The sequence below is a fragment of the Condylura cristata genome, unplaced genomic scaffold (genome assembly GCF_000260355.1).
Source record: "Condylura cristata isolate star-nosed mole 26May11 unplaced genomic scaffold, ConCri1.0 scaffold00040, whole genome shotgun sequence".
Classification (NCBI taxonomy): domain Eukaryota; kingdom Metazoa; phylum Chordata; class Mammalia; order Eulipotyphla; family Talpidae; genus Condylura; species Condylura cristata.
This window is the reverse complement of record NW_004567141.1, coordinates 1332514-1354350: the sequence shown is the minus strand read 5'-3', so window position 1 is coordinate 1354350 and position 21837 is coordinate 1332514. Positions and strand designations below refer to the sequence as shown.

The 21837-nt window shown below is 48.3% G+C and overlaps 1 protein-coding gene across 1 annotated transcript; it reads right to left on the bottom strand.

Moving 5' to 3' along the window:
• Positions 1-1023: 1023 nt before the first annotated feature.
• Positions 1024-21596, bottom strand: CGN (cingulin). The gene is made up of 21 exons (XM_004693689.2): positions 21586-21596; positions 16966-17815; positions 16208-16308; positions 15995-16079; positions 15829-15921; positions 14594-14721; positions 13824-13956; positions 13286-13498; positions 12743-12891; positions 12388-12520; positions 9235-9435; positions 8696-8902; positions 8071-8328; positions 6242-6412; positions 5401-5562; positions 4398-4487; positions 3929-4012; positions 3702-3820; positions 3285-3393; positions 2739-2902; positions 1024-2452 (listed from the first exon to the last, which is right to left on the bottom strand). Coding segments are annotated over exons 1-21 (3594 nt in total). The 5' UTR covers positions 21588-21596; the 3' UTR covers positions 1024-2310.
• Between the last annotated feature and the right edge of the window lie 241 nt (positions 21597-21837).

Below are 21837 nucleotides of genomic sequence, written 5' to 3'. Positions count from 1 at the left end.
TGAAGTGTGGTTGCACTTCAGGCAGTCATCATCAATCTTTGTCTCCTCTTTTCGCCTCTAAGATAAATTTCGGTAAGAGAAAATCATCCCGCCTCTCTTTAGATAACGAGGAGTTGGGGAAAAAGCGTCCATACATTCATTCTTCCTTCCATATATAGAGGCTGAGCAAACGTTTCCTCCACCATGGAAATGCAAGGGCCAACTCACTCAGACTGGCCTAAGCCAGTCTGGCAGGTGCCCTTCCCTGGCAGGTAGCCCAGGCTTAAGTCAAAGGCTGCTTGGTTCTGGGTGAGGCTTGTTTTGCAGAAGCTATTATACCAAAGCTGACCTTATATGGTTGGGAGAGGCGGGACTCGTTGCCTTAAAAGGAAATTTGTAGTCTTGAAAAAGGATGTGCATCAACTGATCCAATGGTATTTACTCCCCAAGCACAGGTTAGCATCTCAAAGGTCTGGAAAGAAGAGCTGGAAGCCTCCCCCAGCTCAGCTGTGCTCTGGGTGTCTGCCCCACTGGTAAGAGGCAGCGGGGATAGCTGGCAGATCTGACCCGCTCTGAGTGGGTAGCACCTCCGAACCCGTTACGAAGCCCTGGTGAACACCTAGCTCCCTCTTCAAGAAACACAAGGGTAGAGATAATGACCGAGTACCATGCCAGGTAGGAACGGAGATGGGGGGTTAGGTGCCTGGGAGGTGAATTTTAGGGAATATCCCTCTGTTCCAGGGGAATAAAACACAGTTCTGGTCTTTCTCCTCCAACCCTCTAAGAAGCCATTTACTGGCCTTACTATTCCTAGAAGTTTGTTCAAGAAGGATTTCCAGGTTCCCTGGAATCCATCTGATCTGTTGTAAGGGGCATCTACAAAGTAAAGAGAACTCCAGTTTTGATGTAAACAGCTTTTTCATACTACTTGTACCTCCAAATAAACCCAGAAAAAATAAGACACGCCAAGGATTTTAATATAGACATATACTTTTTAATATTTAATTTAAATAAAATCAAGGCTGAATTGGATTGGGAGAGATTATCTCATTTGTAGAAGATGATTTTTTTCTAAAATCATGATATTACAAGTCATTGGTGAGAACTGCCTTCTTTCCCCAGGTTCTTCATCGAACCTGCTTAGGAAATGAGAGGTGACTCATCTCCCTTATCTCCTCCCCACCAAAGGTTGGCTCACCCTAAAACATAAAGAGTAAATCCTCCACTGCTCTTCTCATCTCTACCGAGAGTCACGCTCTAGCCCCAGCCAGGAAGTATCAAGTCCAAACTCCTGAGATAATAAGGTTCTTTTGGTTCCCTACTGAGGCTGGGCACATCTGGTTAGAGAAATCTCAAGGAAGACCACAAAGACTGTGACCTTCTACTTTTCAAACTTGTCAGGGTTCCCAGGTACAGCCACCTTATAAAACACATCTATAGTCAAATAAGGAAAGGGGAAGAGTGGAAACCCTGAGCAGAACCAGGCCCTACCACCGTATTACGGCCCTACCAGAGTCCCTCTCCCAAGGGCTCATTGGCAGAGAGCTAGCAGCTCTCATTTCAGTCGGTCACTGGGGCAGCATGCAAGGCTGAGGGCCCCAGGTAGGGAAAGACTGGTCCTTGGAGAGGTATGAACGTGCAGGTGTAAGAGGCAAGGAGAGTGTCCTTATTTCCTTGCCTTGACTAAGGCACTGAGAGGAAAGAAAGGTAAGAATGATGAAGATAGGAAGAGAAGCAGAAAGGATCCCTTGGACCGACTAGCTTGTAGAAAGAAAACAAAAGGAATGGAGGGAGACGAGGACTACCACATGGGTGCCACGGCTGTGCAAAGAGGTGCTTCTAAGAAGTACATGGGGCCACGCCAGCGTGTCCATCACAGGATTCTCTTCACCCTGCTCCCAAGTGGAAGGAAGCGGTTTGCAGGAGTCAAGGGAGCAGAATCACATAGGTATATCCCTGAGCCTGGGCGTTAAGGGCTAATGAAATAAAGCTTTATATACATGGCAATTTCTCTTCCTTCCTATTGTGCTCAAGCCCCCTACATGCTGAGCATCCTGCTCCTGAGAGGGAGCAATCGGAGGGCTAAGCACTTAAGGACTCGGTTGGCCTAAAATACCCAATACTCCAGCGGTAAGGGAAAGTCTGTCAACCAGCTTAGTGTTGTTGCTTTTTTCATCCCTACCACTCACATCCCTCCCCCGTCTTAAGTCCCAACAGCGGCGTCCCTCTCCGCTCCCCAAAAGGGATGGGGAATCTGAGACTAGGCAGGACAGAGTGAGGCTGATCAGGATAGGCCTCGATCCTGGTTTCTGGGTCCCTGTGGATCTTTAGCTAACAGGAGCTGGTCTGAAGATTGCTTTCAGTAAGCAGCGAGGCAATGGAATTAGGGTCGTAGACACCATCGAATTCCTCATCTGAGCTCAGTTCCTCATGTTGGAGGGCAGACTCTGCAGCTGAGCGGGAAGCTTTGCGCCTGAGTCAGAGAGAATACTGATCAGGGAGGGCGAAAGAAAGATTAAGACAGTCATCCTTTCCATGCTAAAACAACTCCTAGGTCTTCTAAGACTTAATGCTTCTCACTGATCAGAAATTTGGGGACATGGGCTACAGGATGGGGGCTGAGATACTAAAAGATAATCAGACTGGCTTCCAGCCAGGAATGCACGACTACGAAATCCCACCTTACAGCTTCTCTTTCCCATCCAGCATAGGAGAGCCCATTCCCTTCCTGCCCTACTATCCTTGTGAGCAGCCCGTACCAGGAGTCCTTCTCCAGGGCTTTGATCCGGGCCTGGAGCTGCTCATTGACTTCATGCTGCTCCTCCAGCTCGCGCTGGGCCTTCTTCCTTAGGCCATCCAGTCGCTCAATTTCCTCTTCTGCTTCATCCATCTGCCGCTTCAAAGCCTTCACCTTCAGGCTTAGCTGGGCAGGATACCGAGTACCCACATTAGAAAAGCACCCCACTATAGCCTGGGACCCTCCTCTGCAGAAATCCTGACAAGGGATTGTTGCCCCTAGTAAAAATGTTTGTGACCCTAGGCAAGTCACCTGACCTTGTGGGTTTGTCTTGAGGACTAAATGAGTTAATACATACTTGACACTTAGAAAGAGCGCCTAGCACCTCCTAAGCACAAAAATACATGTGCTCAATGACCATTCTAATCAGTCCTTTCAGTCTAGTCTCTCTATCCTTACACAAGGCAGGGCTAAGTTTAGAACCTAGGAACTAGGGCCTTCCTTGTCTTCGAGCAAATGCAAAGTAAATACTTTCCATATGGTTGCTTGGTCCTGGTTACCATCTCACCTGGTCTTTCTGGTCATTAACATGCTGTCGCTCATCATCAATCTGGATGGACAGCTCTTTGACTTTCCGCTCCAGTTTTCGGTTGGTGGACTGAAGAACTGTCTTCTCCCTAAAAAGACAGGGCAGGCTGTTACCACTTTTAAAGGAATCCCTACTTGGTTCCCCGCTGCCTCCAAGGACTCCTCTCAGTCTTGAGTGACCCCCCTCAACCCCCCTTAGACAGGGACTAGGGAGCATCCAGGGCAGACAGAAAGAACTGGGGGTCATTCACATTTCAGAATTCTGCAACTGTCCTGTTCTCTATCAAGAGAAAGTTTCTTAAAAGGTCAGGCCAAGTTGGCCATGTCTAAGGTAGAAGATGAAGTAGTTCCAGAGAAGAAAAGCCCCATAGGAGAGATGGGGAGGGGCTCATATCACCTCTCTTCAGACTGCAGCCGCTCCTGCAACTCCCGATTCTGGGATTCAAGCTGAGAGAGGCTGGCGTTGGGTTTCTGGAAACCTTCTGAGCTGGCCAACCGGTTCTTCAAATCCTTGTTCTAAGGGGGACAGGTTGCCCCCGTGATTACCCCTCCACTTCTGATCTCTTCCATACTCATTCTGCCCACCTCCTGAGATCATATCCACTCCCTTCCCACCCCTCTCACCTGTCTCTCCAGGGAGATCTTATCACACTCCAGATCCTGCCGAGCAGACCTCTCCTGCATGAGCTCTGACCTTAGCTGGTCCATCTGGCGGGGATAAGTGAAAGGCATCAAACTTGGGGAGGGCGAATAACAAACCAGCAAGCTGAACCAAGCGGAACAAAGTAACTGTAGGTTGTGCTCTGAACCCCCAAATTCTCAGGCAACTAAGAAATCAATGTCTTCAAGCATCTTTTCTGAATGGACTCAAGTCAGAGAGAGTCCAGGCCAGCAAGATTCCTCCCTCCACTCAAATTCTTGGCTTCTTTCCACCCAATAAAACCTACCAACTCTTCCCAAGTCAGAAAAGACCCTGAAAATAAAGCCAGGTATGCACAGGTTCTACAGGTAGAACTCTCCAGATTATGAAAGGTGAGGGCTAATTTTTTACATGGTCAGGGTGGAGACAGATGAGGAGTACAGAAAGGGCTACCTGGTCCCGGCCACGATTCATCCGTGCTGTCAGCAACTCCACAGTGTTCTTCTCCTCATCCAACTCCGCTTCCAGCCGTGAGACTTTTTCCTGTGGCAGAAAAACAGGTTACTTCTGCCCCGAATGCTGGACACCAGAATGCTAAACTCAAACCAGGACCGCTCAAACCCTGGCTTCCACAGACTTTTCTCTTTCCATCATCCCTATAACCTGCTGGTCGCCCCTGGTCCAGCGTCGCCTTGGAGCTAGCGCCCTCTGCTGACCAGGTACAGTATCAAGGGGAAGGGGAGAGGCAAGCTCTGGACTTGGCTGTTGCCAGGATGACAAGCCCCAATAGGGATGGCCCTGCTTCCCTGGTGGGAAAACAGAGACAAACACCAAGTGTCTGGGCCAAGGCTGAGATGAGAGAGTTGGCAGGATATAGATTTGGGGAGCACATTCAAGCCAGATAGTACCAGGTAGAGGCTAATGGGTAGGTTCTGGGACCTACTGCATTTAGATATCAGATCCCCAATTTGCTTAACTTCCCTCTGTCTCAGTTTTCCCAGACTGTAAGGAGAAAATATCCTGACTTTATAGGGTTATTCTGAGTCTTAAAAGTGCTGCAAGCAGCAAAATATATGTGTTTGCTGCTACTGTTGCTATTGTTATTGGTATTATTTTTATTATTATTGCCAAATATAGCAAATTGTGGCTCACTGTTCACGGTAAAGGAGAGAAGCCATAGTTTAGCTTCAGCAACTGCTGCCGAAAACACAAAACTAGAGCTCAGCATTATCATATTTTCAAATGTATAAAACAAGTCAGAAAGCTAATTTCTATGTGATCCATAAATTAATTATGTATGACCCATAAATTAATTTAAAACTGCTTAAAAATACTGTAGTCAAATAGTAACCATGAGACTTGGACTGTGTTGGCACCTGTCTCCATAGAGTCCCACTGTGCCAGGATTTGGAACCCTCCTGCCTTCTCCTAGCCACATGTCACACACTGTCTTCACCTCAAGGCCCTTGAGTTGCCGGGTCCTGTCATCCTGGGAGCGTTTTTTGTTCTCTGCCTCTTGCTGCAGCCCCTGCAATCGTTGGGCCAGCAGCTCTTTGTCCAGCTGGGCAGTGTCCCGATCAGCCTGAGATGCCTGCAGTGCCTGCCGGAGCCTCTGGGTCTGAGCACAAGGGAAAAATGCAAGAGCTCAGGCTAGGAAGAGGGAAGTGGGAGTTGAGGGCTGGGAGCAGTCTGCCACTGAGGCAAGAAACATTGCTGACTTGTAGCTCATTTTCTTTATTGTTTTAAAAGTTTCTACACAAATTACAACCACCTGAGGAATTTCCAGACTGCCAATCCTGGGCCCCAGTCCCAGGGATTATGATTTAAGTGGTAAGGGAAATAGCTTAGGTAAAGGTTTCCCCTACTATCTGAAAATAGGACATTCCTTTCACATGATTTGGTAGGTTACTTTGGGGGTAACCTATCAAATTAAAAAAAAAAAGTAAAGTTAAATATTTTAATTGAGGGGGTTCCAAGACCCCCCAAAATAACCTACCAAAAGGAATGTTCTCTGTTTGTGAGGTAAACCTGTATTGGTTTTTTTTTTTTTTTTTTTCATTCCTCCAGGTGGCTCTATAGCATTAACAGAGGGAATATTGCTGTTCCACTGACAACACATCCCCTGTTGTCTGTACCTCAGATGGACAACTGTCCTGCATCCCACCTTACTATGTCTAAGTGGTTAAACCTAAACCTGAGTCCCTGGGTTCCTTGGTCACAAGTTGAGTTAAGAGGAAATGGCCTACAGACCAACAACACTGGCAGAGTTCCCACCTTCCTGCCATTTAGGCCCCTACCTCATCTTGAAGCCGGCTCAGCCCCCCAGAGTTCTTCTCAGCCTCACTGGCCCACTCCTTGGCCTGGCGCTGGGCGTCTGCCACCTCACGTCGGGCCTTTTCCTTGTAATCCTCCAACTGGGTCTGGAGCTGCTGTAGGGCTTGCTTAGAGTCCTCTCCAATCTGCTCCAGCTGAGATGCAGAGAAAAGACAGTTGTCAATACTGTGCCTCTTGACTATGTCTCTGTCCTTCCTCAGGGCCCAAACTCCCAAGAGAACCTGCCAGGGTCTTCCTTCTGCCAAAGCAGCCCTCTCTTACTCCTTCTTGGCCAGGACCCTAGAATGGCTACTTAATACATAGATTGCCTGGGCTCAAAGCTTGGCTCTGCCATTTATTATTGTGTGTCTATAGGGAAGTTAGTTAACTTATGTGGATCTCAGTTCCCCGGTGGTAAAATGTGATAGTAATAGCTATATCAGAAGGTGGTTGTGAGAATTATGACAGTTAATTATATAAAGTACTCACAATAGTGCCTGCTGAAAGGTTAACTTGAAATAACCTTATTTCAACAAACCTGGGTTTAATGAACCAGTAAGGGAAAAATAAATCTGCCAAATGAATTACCGACATACCATCAGTTATAATAACATCAGTTATAATAAACTGACATAGGGCCCTCCCTAGTAGTACTACAGGTTGGTACATAGCACTGCAGGCTAGCCATAGCCGCTTCAGTGTGAGTACAATCCCTGGCCCAGGAGCTGACCCACATGGCGCAGCAGATCTCTCCTGTCCTACCCGCTTTTCCCCTCAGCAGTTTATTTTGTCTATCTGCCTGTTTTGCTCCCCACTCTGTTTTTTTTTAAAAAATTTATTTATTTATGCAATAAAAACTGGGGTATAGCCAGAGGGGCAGGGGTCATGAGAGGATTCACCAGAGACAGAGTGGGGAGCAGAATAGGCAGATCAATGAAGTACACTGCTGAGGGGAGCAGTGGGAGATCAGAGAGGTCTGCTGCGCCATGTGAGTCACCTAGGGGTGGGGATCGAACATGCACTGAAGCTGCCATGGCTCAGCTTAGCTTCTCATGGTAGCACTCCAACCCATCGAGACACCAGGGAGGGCCCAATAAATAAATCTTTAAAAACAAAAAGAAACTGACATATACCGATTTTCAGAGATGCTATACATTGCAACTGATGATGAAACTTTAGGTGTTTACTCTAGTTTTTGTTTTTTTAAAGATTTATTTTATTTATTTATGCATGTAAGAGCTAGGGTGTAGGCAAGAGTTGTGGGGTTGAGGGGTGACAGGATTCATCAAAGACAGAGTGGGAAGCAAAACAGGCAGATCTTCTGAAACACACTGCTGAGGGGAGCAGTGGGTGAAGACAGGAGAGGTCTGCTGCGCCATGTAGCTCACCTCCCTGGCCAGGGTTTGAACTGGTGCTGCAACAGCTGCTGATAGCTTCAGAGTGAAGAGATTTAACCCCTTGTACCATCAGGGAGGCCTTTTCTGTTCTAGCTTTATAAAAAAAGATTAGGAGGAAAACCTTACCTCAAAAAAAAAAAAAAAGATTTCCTTTTCTTCTTTCTCCTAATACAAAATTCTACCAATGATGATTTAAATTTCTAATTTAATTTTAATTTCTTACCAACTTCTAGGGGAGAATCCCTTAGACTCTCAGAAACTCCAGGGAGCAAAACGCTGATGGGAGACAGGAAGGAGGCCACACTGATGACTTGGCCTTGGCATCCCCAACGACTAACTTAAGGAAAGCAGCACCATGCTCCTGCTCCCCTCACCTCCTGGCACTGCCTAGGAGCCTGGGCCGCCCAGTACCCCACCTCTTTGTTCAGGCGGTCCACAGTCCTGTCCAGCAGGCGCTTCTGCTCCTCTAGCTCAGCCTTGCTTCTCCGGAGCACCTCCCGCTGCTTGGCCTCCTCCTCCAAGGCCCGGTTCAGAGCCTGCTGCTCCTGCCCTAGGCGGGCCAACCCCCGCTGGGCCTCCTCCAGCCGCGCTTCTAGTGCCCGTTTTGCTGCTGCCAGCATCCCCTCCTCTTCCTGAGATGCATTCAGGGCTTCCTCTAGTTGCTGTTTCTCTGCCTGGGAGGGGGAGGAGATGAGGGGAGCTGGACTGAGGAGGGGCAAAGCTTGGGCTCAAGGCTTTTTGGAGATAAGTAGAGGGAGGCGGGAAGAAAGAGAGGTATTTATAAAAAAGGTGGGCAATGAAAACAGGCTCAAAGGAACCAACAAAGAAATCAAGACACAGAACAAGCAAAAGGTGGAAGATTAGACAAAAATACCAGTGCAAAGGCTGGGACATTCACACCAAAGCGCGCTCCAGGAAATGAACCCAAAGGGAACACAAGGTTGGGGAGGTGAAAAGCAGCACACTAAGGGCAAAGCAGAACCTAGCTAGGGCTGAGTGTTAAGCCAGGATGAGAGGAGAAGGGCCAGGAGGAAGCCAGACCTCCAGCCGCTGCAGCTTGTCCCGAAGCCGGGCCTCCGCCACTTCCCCTCCTTCCGCCAACCCTCGCGTCTCCTTCAGCTGCTGCTCCAGACCCAGGATGCGCCGTCGGAATTCATCATTTTCCTCCTGGGTCTCCCGAAGCGTCGTTTCCACTGCCGTGCGCCTCTGCCCCAGCACTGCAGCCTCTGCCTCTGCTGCCAGCTGAGCCTGCGTCCAGTTCAGGGAAGGCGGCTCAGACCCCAGGGCTCAGGGTCACGGGCCACCCCCAGGAAAGTCATCCAAAGAGCTCACAAGGATTAAAACCTTAACGAGGATTAGTACCACCAATGACAGGCTCCCCTGAGAACCCAACCCTACAGCGATACAGCAAGTGCCACCACGTGCCTCCCCCTACCAAATCCTGGCTGCTTTTAACCACACACAGGACCAAGGATCTGGTCTGTACATACCAGGACAGGTAATTTTCCACGCCCTCTGGCTCCTCAGCCCTCCAGTCCCCTCAGTCTCCACCTTCTAAACCCTGTGCCCACTCCCCTTGCCTTGGAAGCCTCTTCACATTCTTGTCTGAGTTGCTGGAGAGTTTTTTGCAGCTGGACGTTCTGCTGTTCGAGGCCCCGGCCTCTATCGGCCTCAGCCCTCAGCTGCTTCTCCAACTCCCGTTCCCGGTGTCGCCTAGCCACCTCCTGGCTCTGCTGCTCTGCCTGCACATCCTTCAGCTCCTCCTGTGTTTGGTGCAGCTCCTAAAAGGGAAAGGAAATGTGCCAAGGCAAAGAGACCCAGCATGGGCTACCAGAATATGAAGAACCATCGTGCTCCCATACTTTTGGGTGCGGGGAGACCTAAAATGGCATGGTTCCTTGCAAAAACGATCTGACAATTGCTCAAAAAGTTAACCATCTTTCCTATATGACCCAGAAACTCCACTAATATATAAATATGCAAGAAGTGAAAGAGGGTTCATATATAACTTATACATGAATGTCCATTATAGCTAAACTATAGAAATGATTCAAATCCCCTTGGTGACACAAGGGGTTAAATTGCAGCACTTTGAAGGTACACACACACACACACACACACGCACGCACACACACACACACACACACACACACGAGCTTGACCCTGGCCACATGGCAGGGATCTACCTCAGACTACCCAGATGGTGCAGTAGACCTCTACTGTCTCGCCCCCTGGCCCCCTCAGAAGTATGTTTTAGTTGATCTCCCTGTTTTGCTTCCCACTCTGTCTCTGGTGAATCCTTTCACTCCCTGTACCTCTGGCCTGTACCTCAGTTCTTATATGCATAAATAAATAAATCTTAAAAGAAATCCATTCAATTAATTTGTTAATAGAATGTGGCATATCCACACATTGGAATGCTATTCAGTCATGAAAAGTAATGAAGCACTAATACTTCATTACAACATCAATAAGCCTTAAAAAATGCTTATGTTACAACATCGATAAGCCTTAAATACTTGTGTTACAACATCGATAAGCCTTAAAAAATGCTGTGCTAGATAAAAGAAGTCAAACATAAATGATGAGTCCACTTATGAAATGCTTAGAATAGGCACAACCATAGTAGTTATAAAGGGGTGGAAGTAGTCACTGTGAATGAGTTATTTTGGGGGGTTATGAAAATATTGTTGTTAGATTGTAGTAATGGTTGTATAGTTCTGTGAATATACTACAAAATATACTGCTAAATTATATACTTTATTTATTTTTTTAAGACTTATTTATATATACAAGAACTGGGATACAGGCCCGAGGTGTGGGGGGTGAGAGGTTTCACCAGAGACAGAGTCAGGAGTAGGGCAGGCAGATGTACTGAAACACTGCTGAGGGGAGCGGCAGGCAGGAAAGGAGAGGTTTGGTGTGCTATACGTGGTCAGCTCCCTGGCGGGAATGGAACTCATACTGCAGTGGCTGTGGACAGCTTCACAGTACTATGCTTTAACCTGTTGCCCTACCAGGGAGGGCCCTAAATTTATACTTTAAAATGCTGAATTTTATGCTACATACTAAATCTGCATTAAAGTTAGATGGAGTGAGAGCAGATGATAATATGGATACAACAGGATTGTTAGATTAAAAAAAATAATATGTTGAAAAGTGAAGATATATGATACACTGTATACTGTGCCACTCTGACTTCTTTTTTAAAAAAATTAAGTGAGGGGCCCTCCCTGGTGGTGCGGTGGGTTAAAGTGCAGCACTGCAAGCTAGAGGCAGCCGCTTCAGTGCTGGTTCGGTCCCTGCCTGCCCCGGAGGAGATCCATATGGCCCACTGCATCCCTCGGCAGTGTACTTCCTCAATCTGTCTGTTCTGCTCTCCACTCTGTCTCCGATAAATCCTTTCACCCTCTGCACCTCTGGCCTGTGCCCCAGTTCTGTATGCATAAATAATCTTTAAAAAAAAAAAGTGAGTTTCTGGTTCTAATTAATTAGCTATTATGTTCTTCTGAAATTCAGAAAGTACCATAATTAGTTTGACAGGTTATATAACACAGAGATATTAACAAAAAGAAGAAAAACACAGTATGTGGTCCATATTGGACTTGCTTAATCTGTTTCCTAATGTATATTTTGTTTATTGCTCAAATACTTACTAAAACAAACAACATATGAAATACATGAAACGCTAGTTAATACCTTTTTTTATTTTGGCACAATAAATATCAACTGAAATTATTCAGAGGAATGTCTAAGTTCACTATGCCAGATAATATAGTGAACAGACTTTAAACGATCCTTGATTCAAATAATGTCATGTTATAGACATGCTAAATAAGCTTTGATTAATTAATACTGGTTAACGCAGCATCTATTACATATCCAGGAAAATGAATCAAGGAAATGTAGACTCAAAGGATCCTCAGACCATAAGTTGTAAATTCCCTAAAATTAACAAAAATCACCCAAAATAATTAACTGTTTTCGACAATTTTAGAAACATGAGGAAAGTATTTGTATTCACCTCTGTTTTATTACCTTATCTTTCTTGGAGTATCATTCATGTTTGATTTTATAAAGAGGATTTAAAAGAAAGGAAAAGGAAAGACCAGAGAGGGTCTCTCTGATGAACTTCAAGTGTTACCGCTCCCCTCCAAGGCCATGTCTTGGTGAGTGGGGAGCTGAAATGTTAAACATCAGGCCTTTTTAAACGCCTCATGTCAAGATTCTCTACTCCCTGAGCAGCCTTCAAGTTACAATTTGGCTTTCCACATGGGTCAGCTGGCCATGCCAATGCAAGTGTTCTTGTCCATGTGACAATACTTCATTGTAGGCTAACAAACTGGCATTCTAACTGTAAACATTTGTTTCCAAAATGTAGTTAATGAGTCCCTGAGACAGAGCAGCTCTTGCTACACTGACCAAATAAGGTTCCAGGCCTTGCAAAAATAACCCTTGTGTTTCACAAATCCACCTAAAAGCTGTTGCCATGAGGTCCCTTGGGAGGTGGCCAGCAGCCTCTGGCTATAACCCAATCTGGGCACTGAGAGTCCTTTCCACTAGAAACTGCTACACTCAGGGAGGAAACCCGCACTCTGCAGCAGCAGGCTGAGAAAAGATAAAAGCTGAACAGGCAGGTGGGGCCTGAAAGGAACCACATGAGACAGTGGGGAGGTGCTCGTGGAAGCAAGGCAGGTGCCTATAACCCCCACCTGTCTTATGCCCCTCGTTACCTTCTTGAGTTCCTCCATCTGGCGAGCATCTCCAGCCCCAGCTCGGGCCTGCCCTAATTCCCTCTGCAAGACCTCCACCTTCTCCCCAAGCTCCTCTTCCATCTCTTCCTTCTCCATCCGCAGTTGCATAAGTCTGAGCCCAGCAAGGTAAAATAAAAGGAAAAGGGGTCAGTGTTAGTCTGCTTGTCTGGGAGAGGGCAGCAGGATAGCAAAAACACCTCCCTGGAGTCCAATACATGGGGCACTCACTCTCAGGAGGGAAGAAGGTGGCTGTGTAGAAGAGTAGAGCACAGCATGAGTAGAAAGGGATTAAAGTACTACAGATTAATATTTTTGGGAGGGGCAAGGTCCTTACTCCTGCTTGGTGGCTCTAAGCTCCTCCTTGTTCTTCTGGAACATATTCTGCCAATGCCCTGTCTCTTCTGAGGTCTCCTCGAGCTCCCTCTGCAGCCCACGCACCAGGGCCGACATCTTCTGCCTCTCAGCCTCTAAAGCTGCTTGGTCCTAGGGAAGAGGAGAGTAAGGGGCCAGGAGGCTCCACGGGAAGAGCTCACTTAAGCCAAGCTGTGAATGGAGAAGGGGCAGCTCAGGTCCGGTGCGCCAGCTGCACACTCTGATTCCGTGCTAGCAGACGGTTCTCTCCCCAAGTTATAATCCACCTCTCCATCATCTACAGAAAACCCCTTCTTGGTCCCCCCATAACTTCCCCTTGGGATGCTGGTCACACACACACATGCCAGCCTGTGTGTTCTCCCTCTATCCATGGAGGTTTCCTGGCCACGGTTTTCATCATATTTTATATGTGTCCCCTAGGGGAAGCTCCAGTTGTAGACATGAAAAGTCCAAAAATACTAAGGCCCCAAGGCAGCCCTTCCAGTCCGCCACTTGTGTCACATGCCTGGGTCGCATCTTGCATGCTCCGGCGAAGCTGCTCTGTGTCTCGCTGGCACTGCTGGCGGACATGCTCCACCTCCTGGTCCCGCGAGGCCACCTCCTCCTTCAGGGCCCCCTTCAGGGCCGTCAGCTCCCGCTCTCGCAGCCTCAACTGCTCCTCTATCCGCTGCTTCCCCTCTAAGACTTCTTCCAGAAGCTCCCGACTCTCTAACAGGTCCTGGGGAAAGTGAAGGGAGAAGTACAGAAGTCATCATGTTAGTTAGGATCCACCTTCTATTCATTCACTCATTTAGTCAATCAGAAAATATTTATTGAGCACCAGGTTAAGCACAGTACCAGGTGCTCTCTGTCCTCCAAGATATCTAGTTATAATAAAAAAAGCTCACCATTCTGGGGCCCTAGTCCCACCCACCAGAAAGTTGGCCTGAAAACACACTCTCAGAGATATCTGTATTACACTACCTACTCCCCAGACTTTGGGGAGACTTGAGCATGCTCTATCTGAAAGGAGGAACAAGATGGGGTTCAATACTGCTCCCCACCTTCATAAGTGCTTTCTTTGAAGAGTCGGACCCCTGGGCTTGTTTCAGCTTGTCCTGTAGCTCCATCACTTGCATCTCTAGCCCACGCCGGACCCTTTCACTCTGATCCAGGAGAAGCTTCACGTTCTGGAGCCTAATAGTTATAGATAACATAATTGAGCATGTGTCAGGCAGTTTTCTAAACATATGTCTTACTTCATTAAAACCTCCTACCAAAAAAAAAAAGTAAACTTTCCAGTCTATGTTTAAACTTTAACATGCCTTCCCCCAACTACCTGATTTGCTATTACAACCTGTCACAATGCAGCCCATGTGATCCGCTTTAACCTACTCTATTTATCACCCTCTCACCTAGTACAAATTTACTCACATGCTACATTTATTGTTTACTGTCTGTTCCCCGTCACCAGACATTGCATCTAGAGAGCAGGGCTTTTCTGTACAGTTCTCTGAGGGCCCCAGGAATCTAGATTCATGCCTGTCACCCTGCATTCACTGCAAAAACACCTGCTGAATGGATGACGGAGTCATCACAACAATCCTGTAGACAGGTACTACTACGAACTCCATTTTCCACATAAGGAACCAGAGGCACAGAGGCACCCCAAGGAGCTAGCTAACCCATGCACTATCACCATTACTAACAGGGAAGGTAAAGAGAAAGGGCCAGTTTTTAAGCCACTTCTCTCAGCCCCTTTCAGCTTCTGGAGATCTCACTCTATGCCCCTCAGTACCCCAAGTGGCCCTCATGCTCCATCAGCAGCACTCACTCCTTGGTGCTCTGCTGAGCTTCCCCCTTCTTCCTCTCCAGCATCTCCTGCAGGCGGATGCACTCCTCTGTCTTCTCCTCCAGCTGCTCCTCCAGCCCTGCCCGGAATGGCTCCAGCTTCTGCCGCTTCTGGAAAAGGAAATTAGAGTGAAGCAGGTGGAGGAGCAGGGAAAATCCTCAGAGCACAGAAAAATGGGAATGTCTACCTTTTACTGATACTATATGACAGGCACTGTCCTGGGGACTCTGCATATAAATATATTAGTCGTGTGTCAATTAATGCTGGGAAATGCACTCTGAGAAATGAGTCATTAGGTGATCTCATCAATGTGCAAACATCACACAAACCTAGCTAGACATTATACCCCATGATACCCCAGGCTATATAGGGACCACATTGTATACATGGTCCCCAGTTGATAGAAACATTGTTACATCTGTATTTTAAATCTTCCTAACAAGTCCTGGTTTTCTGTGAGTGTTTAAAACACCTCCAGCGGGCCCTCCCTGGTGGCACAGCGGGTTAAGGAAATAGGTTTGGAACAGTTGAAGAACCTATCCAAATCAGTTATACAGTAAACAAGTATGGGTAACAGGATTTGAGCTCAGTTTGATTTTACAACCCACCACTTACTCAATATACTTGTCTCTTGGAGGAAACAAAGGGGGTTACAATTTAACAGTTACCGAACACCAACTACAAATAACACAATAAATACTGTGAGAGGCAGAAGCAGTATTTAAAAGGGGGTGAGGGAAGCAGAAAAACTTTAGAATAAAACTGACTTGAATTTTTAAATTCCTACTCCGGAATGTGCTACCTTGAGCAACTCACTCAACCTCTCTGACCTTCCACTTTCTCATCATAAAAGGGCCCAGGGTGCCTTCTAACATAGTCACTATCATTACTACAAATTACTCAGAACAGTAGCTACTATAAAAAATGATGCTATTAAATGACAATTACTATTGTTGCCATCATTAAGTGATGATGAAAAGAACTGAAGTAAGTAATCTGCTCAACAATAGAATTAGCAAACTGTGGAAAAGGAAATGTTACAGAAAGTAGCTGGACAGCTTGCTGAGCATGCTCCTCCTCTCGAAGCTCCAGAGAGCGCACCCGTCTCAGCTCGCGAGACACATAGGGGCTCCTTCCATCACTCAGAAGAGCCGACCCCAACCCAGGATTTTCCTCTGAATTTTCACCCCTTCTGCACCTCTCTAGCCTCTCCTCACCTTCACCTCTTCCTCCAACTTTTGCTGTAGCTCCGCCACTTTCTGAGTGAGTTCACCCTGCCCTGCCAGGGCCTTAGCAGAACCAGAAGTCACCTGACAGAAACATTCAGGGGAGGAAGTGAGTCCAGATCCAGATCCCAAAGTCCTAACCCTGACCCCGACTCACCAAGAGGCCACTCACCGCCAGGGGCTGCATCTGTTCCAGCACCAAACTGACCTTCCTCTTCACTGAGGTTTCACTTTCTGAGCTTCTGGAGAATCAAAGGACAGAAGCAAAGGTTAGGAGGGGAAGAGGTAGAGGGACAAGAGAAGAGCAAAGAGGAGGGAAGATGGAGAACATGGCTAAAAGAAAGAAAAGAGAGGGGCATGACCCACTCACCCCTCCCTGAGGATGCTGTAGATGGCGGCCTTCACATGGTCCACGCTGCCTGGCGGGGCTGCCTCCTGCTGGTCGCGAAGGAGGTCTGGAGTTGATTTGAACTACAAAAGGGGAAGCCCAAGGAAAAGAAGTCAGAAGGCTGCAAGGGATTCAGATGAAGTGGAGGGAGCCAGGATTTTTAAAACCAGGTGCATGACCCGGATGTGGGATAAAGAGGCAACAGTTTGGAGGCCTGGGCCACAGGCGAGGGAGCAGGCCCAGCGGACACACTGCCGCTGCTGGGTCAAACCAGATTTTCTTCAACCGGATCTCAAGCAGCTTGTCCCAGTAATTTGTTACTAATGACAGTTAATGTGCTAGAATTTGTCAATGATTTACTTTAGAAAGAGTGCGTGTCTTGGGAAAGTTACTTCCCTGCTAACTTGCACTGCTGAGCGGGAGATAAAGGGATTTTTGGAAGGGGCATTGACTCCTATGGGACACCCTGGAAGAATGGGGGTACTGGGTATCCCCTGAGCCTGCCTTTACGTATGCTGCAGCCCTAGCCGGTGCTGGTGACAGAGGCACAGTTAATGGTGAGGCAAGGCATGCTTGGGAGTGGTGATGTCACAGTCCCTTCAGAGTCTCTCCCAGGGAAGTCTCTTGTACAAGTGACTACCACCTCTGGAGGTATAGAGGGGAGAAAGAGGGTGCAGACTTTTGTCCCAGTCTATATGAATCAACAAGAGGTCCCAGGGCTGAGAAGGGTGAGGTCTAACCTGCAGCATGGCAGGGTCCTGTGCTCTCCCCTGCGGCTCCTCAAAGCTCTGAAGAACCCAGTCCTGGGTCCGATGGGAGCGGCTGAGACTGCTGAAAGGACTCTGGCTTTGGGATGGTTGCTTTGAGCTGCCTGCGTGGTGGTCCTGCTTTGTGGTCGGGGTCCAGTGGTTGGGGGACCGGCGCTCCCGTTCCTCCAGGGTGTCCCGTGGGAGCCGGTTGTCCAGGCTCTGGCTCCGCTTACGCTGTTCCGGGGGCAGCGCCCGCATGCGGCGGCCAGTGCGGCCCCGTGTCTGGACCCCAGGGCGACTGTCAAACTTGTTGATGAGGGAGTCCACTGACGACAGGGGAGCAGTGTCAATGGTGCTCCCTTCAGGGGCCAGCTCCAGCAGGCTGGTGCTCCTGTTGCTCGGACCCAGAGGAGCAGGGTCTGTCAGTGAGGCGTGGGACTGGGAGCGGAGCAGCCTTCCACTCTGGTGGGCCCCAGGTTCCTCATCAGACATGCTGCCATGAGAGGGGGCAGCAAAATCCTTGGCCTGGGAATAGGGGTTCTCAGGGATTTCTGAGTGGGAGCTCAGAGCTCCTGGAGCCCCTCGGTTGTTGGGCCCCTTGATTTGGACCCCAAAGGAGTCACCACCTTTCTCTCCACTGTTGAGCACCACAAAGGGCTGCCCAGCAATGCCCTGCACACGCACTGCCACGCCATAGGTACTGGCTCTGGCATCCTTCGCGGGGCGTCGAGCACGATGGAGGGTGCCCATCTCTGCATCACCGTCTGGCTCTGTGATGAAGCGAATCTGGACTCCGTGGTCTACAGGGCCGCGGGATTCAGTCATGGTGGGTGTCTGCTCCGTGGAAGGGGGAGGGGGTGCTAGAAGATGGGGAACATGTTTAAGGCTGCGAGAGTGGAAACAAACCCAGGAAGTGCCACCTGCCCTGTCAGATCCTTCTATCTGGTACAGTGATTGTCACACTTTATCTTATCAGCAGAATCAACCAAAGGGCCTGTTAAAACAGACTGCTGGACCTTGTGCCCTCTCCCACTTCCTGATTCAGTTGTCTGAGGGGGCAGCCAAGGACTGGGATTTCTAATTAGTTGATGCTGGTTGATGCTACTGGTCACACTCCATGCTTTGAGACCCACTGATATGGAACCATTTCCTCTGATATAGACAGCAGAGTATGGCTTTGTCAAGAGTTTGAAGACACACATGCGGAACCATCATGTGCCTTTCCCAGCCTGCCCCACCTCCAATGAAAAGCCACCCCACTTCTGGGAGAATACGCGAAGAAACTGATAGTAGAGCTTTCTCTGTGTTAGGAGAACTGAGGGCTGGGGACAAGGATAGGAGTGATTGGTTTTCTACTATAAATCTTTTTGTCCTTTTGAGTTTAGAACTATATCTATTAAAAAATAGAACTTAAGCAATGTTTAAGAGTGCCAATCCCTGGGGGCCCAAGCCAGGCAGACTTATCCCATCTGAGGGCCAGAGCCAAGACTCCCCATGGGTCAGGTCCCAGGTCCGCATTCCCAAGCTCAGAGTCAGCAACTGGAATGTACCCAGGTACGCTCTGGCTCCAGGAACTTGAGGAGAGGTTCTCCTCTGATCAAACCAGAAATCCAGCTTCCCAGCCCTTCTGCTAATCTCCACCAGAGCATATTACCAAACTCGAAGAAGATCCTTTTACAGGGTCACACAGAAACACAAACACCCAGCTCAGCCTCCTTGAGAAACTGGGCAAGGCCGTCACAGAGACTGTAGAAGAACTAGGGAGCCCAGGATAACTGGGTGGGGAGCAAGGGGACAAGCTCTGTATAAGCAAGGGCTTAGTGGGGGAAACTGTATGCTGTGGGAGGACAGCATTCCAAGCATTCCTAACCCTTCCCCTCCAGAGACAGGCCCTGGGAGGAGCCCTTTATAGGTGATGGTTCTTTACCTTTTTGGTGGTGAAACCCCACTGGAGAATTTGGAAAGCAATGCACTCTCCCCACCCCGGGAGACCACCCACACAAACTAACCATAGACATCTCAAGAGGTAGGTAAACCACCTTAAGGCCCATCCATGAACACAAAGCGCGCGCGCGCACACACACACACACACACACACACACACACCCACACACACACACACACACACACCTCCTTCCAGCATTTGGTCATAGGGAAGGGCTTTGACCAAGCATTGTCTTGGTTCTTCCAAAGATCAAGATATTTAATCGGCAGGACACTATGTTGCAATATAAGTAAAAAATGGAACCAGAACTCAAGGGGATTGCAACTGAGATGGAAAAATGCACAGAAATATGTAACAATAAGCTAATATAAAAATTAAAAAAAAAATGGAACCAGAAAAGAAGCTTCAGGGCAAGCAGGCAAGTTCTCCGGAAGCCTCATGCAGTAGAAAAGGCCTGTACTAAAGTTAGGAATACTCGCTCGGCTCTTCCCTAGATGTGCATAACCTTGGGCAAGTCACAGCCTTCCTGAGCCTCAGCTTCCTCATCTATAAAATAGGACTCTGTAAAATTACCTCATGATAATAGCTCATTAGGTTATTAGATAATAATTACATGAGGTTATAACACTGTAAAAATGTATCAAGTTATACACTTAAGGTTTTGGGGTTTTATTTATTTAGGTTCCACTCTTATAAAAAGAGGGGAAACCATAAGATATAACACATGAATGCTTACACCTGTCCCATAACTGACAAGAGGACACCCTGCACAGGCACTGTGCCTTTCAACAGGAACTTCCTGGTTTCACCGGGTTCTCAGGAAGACTCATTTTCTTCAGAGAAGCCTTCCCTGACCATCCCCTCCCACAAAGTAGGTCAGATCTGCATTGTATGTGCTACAGTTGTCCTTCACTGAGTTTGCCTGGGTTTAGTTATACACTTTTATTGGAGTGATGATTGCTTTCCTGTCTGACTCCACAGCTAGATCATAAACTCCTGGAGGGCAAAGGCTCTCAGCTGACTCTTGATCCTAAGGTTCTAGCACATGGTAGATGTTAAAAAGCATTTGTTATTTGTTAGACAGTGTATCCAGAACCAAGGCAGACTCCACAGCAGTGGGGAGATTCGCCCACGAACCCCTCTCAGTCATTTCTCCTTTGCCTCCTTTACTGGGCCTCTCCTGGCTTGGACGCCCCCTATTTGGTCAAGATGTCGAAACCAGATGTGCCTAGACTGCACAGAAGTCACATGATTTATTCATGATGCAGCTCTACCCAGTCAAGGCATCTGCTGATCTTCCAGATCCAGGTCAAGGAGTTCCCAGTCCAGGCTCAGAGGCACACGTAGCCCCTCACCTGTGCAACACCACTAACGTGTTGAGACACAGCAGCAAGCGCACCCCCAGGTCACAATGGCTCCCTTATCTCAACCACTTGTAGTCCTAGCACACATGGGTTAGGGGCCAGGAGGGCTGGGCAGGTCAGAAAGCAGGACTCTAAATGATTCAACATGGAAAACTGGAAACCTATCCGCCTTCAGTTACAGAGGACAGGGGGGCGGGGCCAAGGGAACAGGGCCGCTCCAAGGCCTTGCATAAGCCCCAAAGCAGGTAAACAGTGAGCGAGAGTGCCAACCAACATGGAATCCAGAGCCTTAGCTCTTACCAGATGCCTGGCCCTGGCCCTGGCCCTGTTTTTTCCTCCTCTGGCATGTGCCCAGAGTGCTCCTCACCAGCTGTACTCTAGAAAGAGAACCAGCCACATTAATCTTCATAAATCTGCCTCTGCCATTCCTGCCTGCAAAGAAGGGGAAGTAAGGGAAGGGGAAAACTCCGAACCTGTACCAGACAGCCATTTCTCCGAGTTACTCATTAGCCTGCCCTGCCCCAATTCCATCACCACCAGCCCAGCCATAAGTGGCTGGCTTCGGAGGAGGAGGAACAGGGTCTCTGGACTCCTGGCCGGAAGTGGGGGTGGGGTGGTTCGGGTGTGTGCAGAGAAAGAACTGATATACACAGGGCTGGGCAATATGCTAGAGGCCACATAATTGGCAGATTTATACATCTCTGAATTAGACTCCCCTTAGAGGTAACAAGGAAAGCAAATGATCAAAATAGAAAAGGACAACTCAATGACCTTGATCATTTGGCTCGGGTTTTCTCATAGTTACTGAGATAAGAAGGTTCTGTGTGGTTCCAAAAAGAACCCCCTCCAAGTGGACTCCTGGCTCAGTCCACTGAAAACGGCGAAACCTGAGAGCCAGGATAGAGCTGCTTGGCCAGTGGCAGGGGAACACAACAAGAAACTGGGCCCCTGCAAACTGGCTGGACTGGTTTGAGAGGTAAGAGGAAGGGGAGGGTCAGGGACTCCACTAGCAGCTTGTAATGCAGACCAGAGACATTCCACACCACAGAGGAGGCAGAGGGGAAAACCATGGGCAGGGACTTGGTCCAGTCTAGATGCCAAGGCCACGGCTCTGAAGGTGGATGCAGAAGAAGGGGAGGGCACAGGCAGGAGGAACAGAGGCACAAACTGGGTGAGTGACAGGCCAATGTGTGACAGGGAGACTTTGTCTCTATGCCCCTCCTTCTCAAGTTCCCGAAGTTATAGTCCAGATCCCACACTGCCTTGGCCAGCTCCCTGCTCCTTAGTTCTCCCTTTCCTGGCATGAAGAGAAGCAGTCCTCCTGCCTCACCTTTCTCATGGGTGATGGTGCAGGTCAGCCTGGGAAAAGCAGGAAGGGTTCTAGGAAGCCAGGATTCTCTTAGGGGTTGGCAAATCTCTGGATTAGCAGTCCCTAGAACCAGTCCCCCATATCCAAATATCCAGGATCAAAGACGAGGTGTAGAGGCACGTGCAGGCAGCCTGTCTACAACATAGAGGCTGCTAATTATTTCCCAATTACAACAACTTTCCTCA

What these genes read in the sequence shown, in the direction of transcription:
- CGN (XM_004693689.2), bottom strand. An exon ending in AGTTGGAGGAAGAGGTGAAG is followed by an intron (nt 14,722 to 15,828) that starts GTGAGGAGAGGC and finishes TTCCTTTTCCAG; the next exon opens with AAGCGGCAGAAGCTGGAGCC. An exon ending in GGCAACTCAAGGGCCTTGAG is followed by an intron (nt 4,488 to 5,400) that starts GTGAAGACAGTG and finishes TTTCTGCCACAG; the next exon opens with GAAAAAGTCTCACGGCTGGA.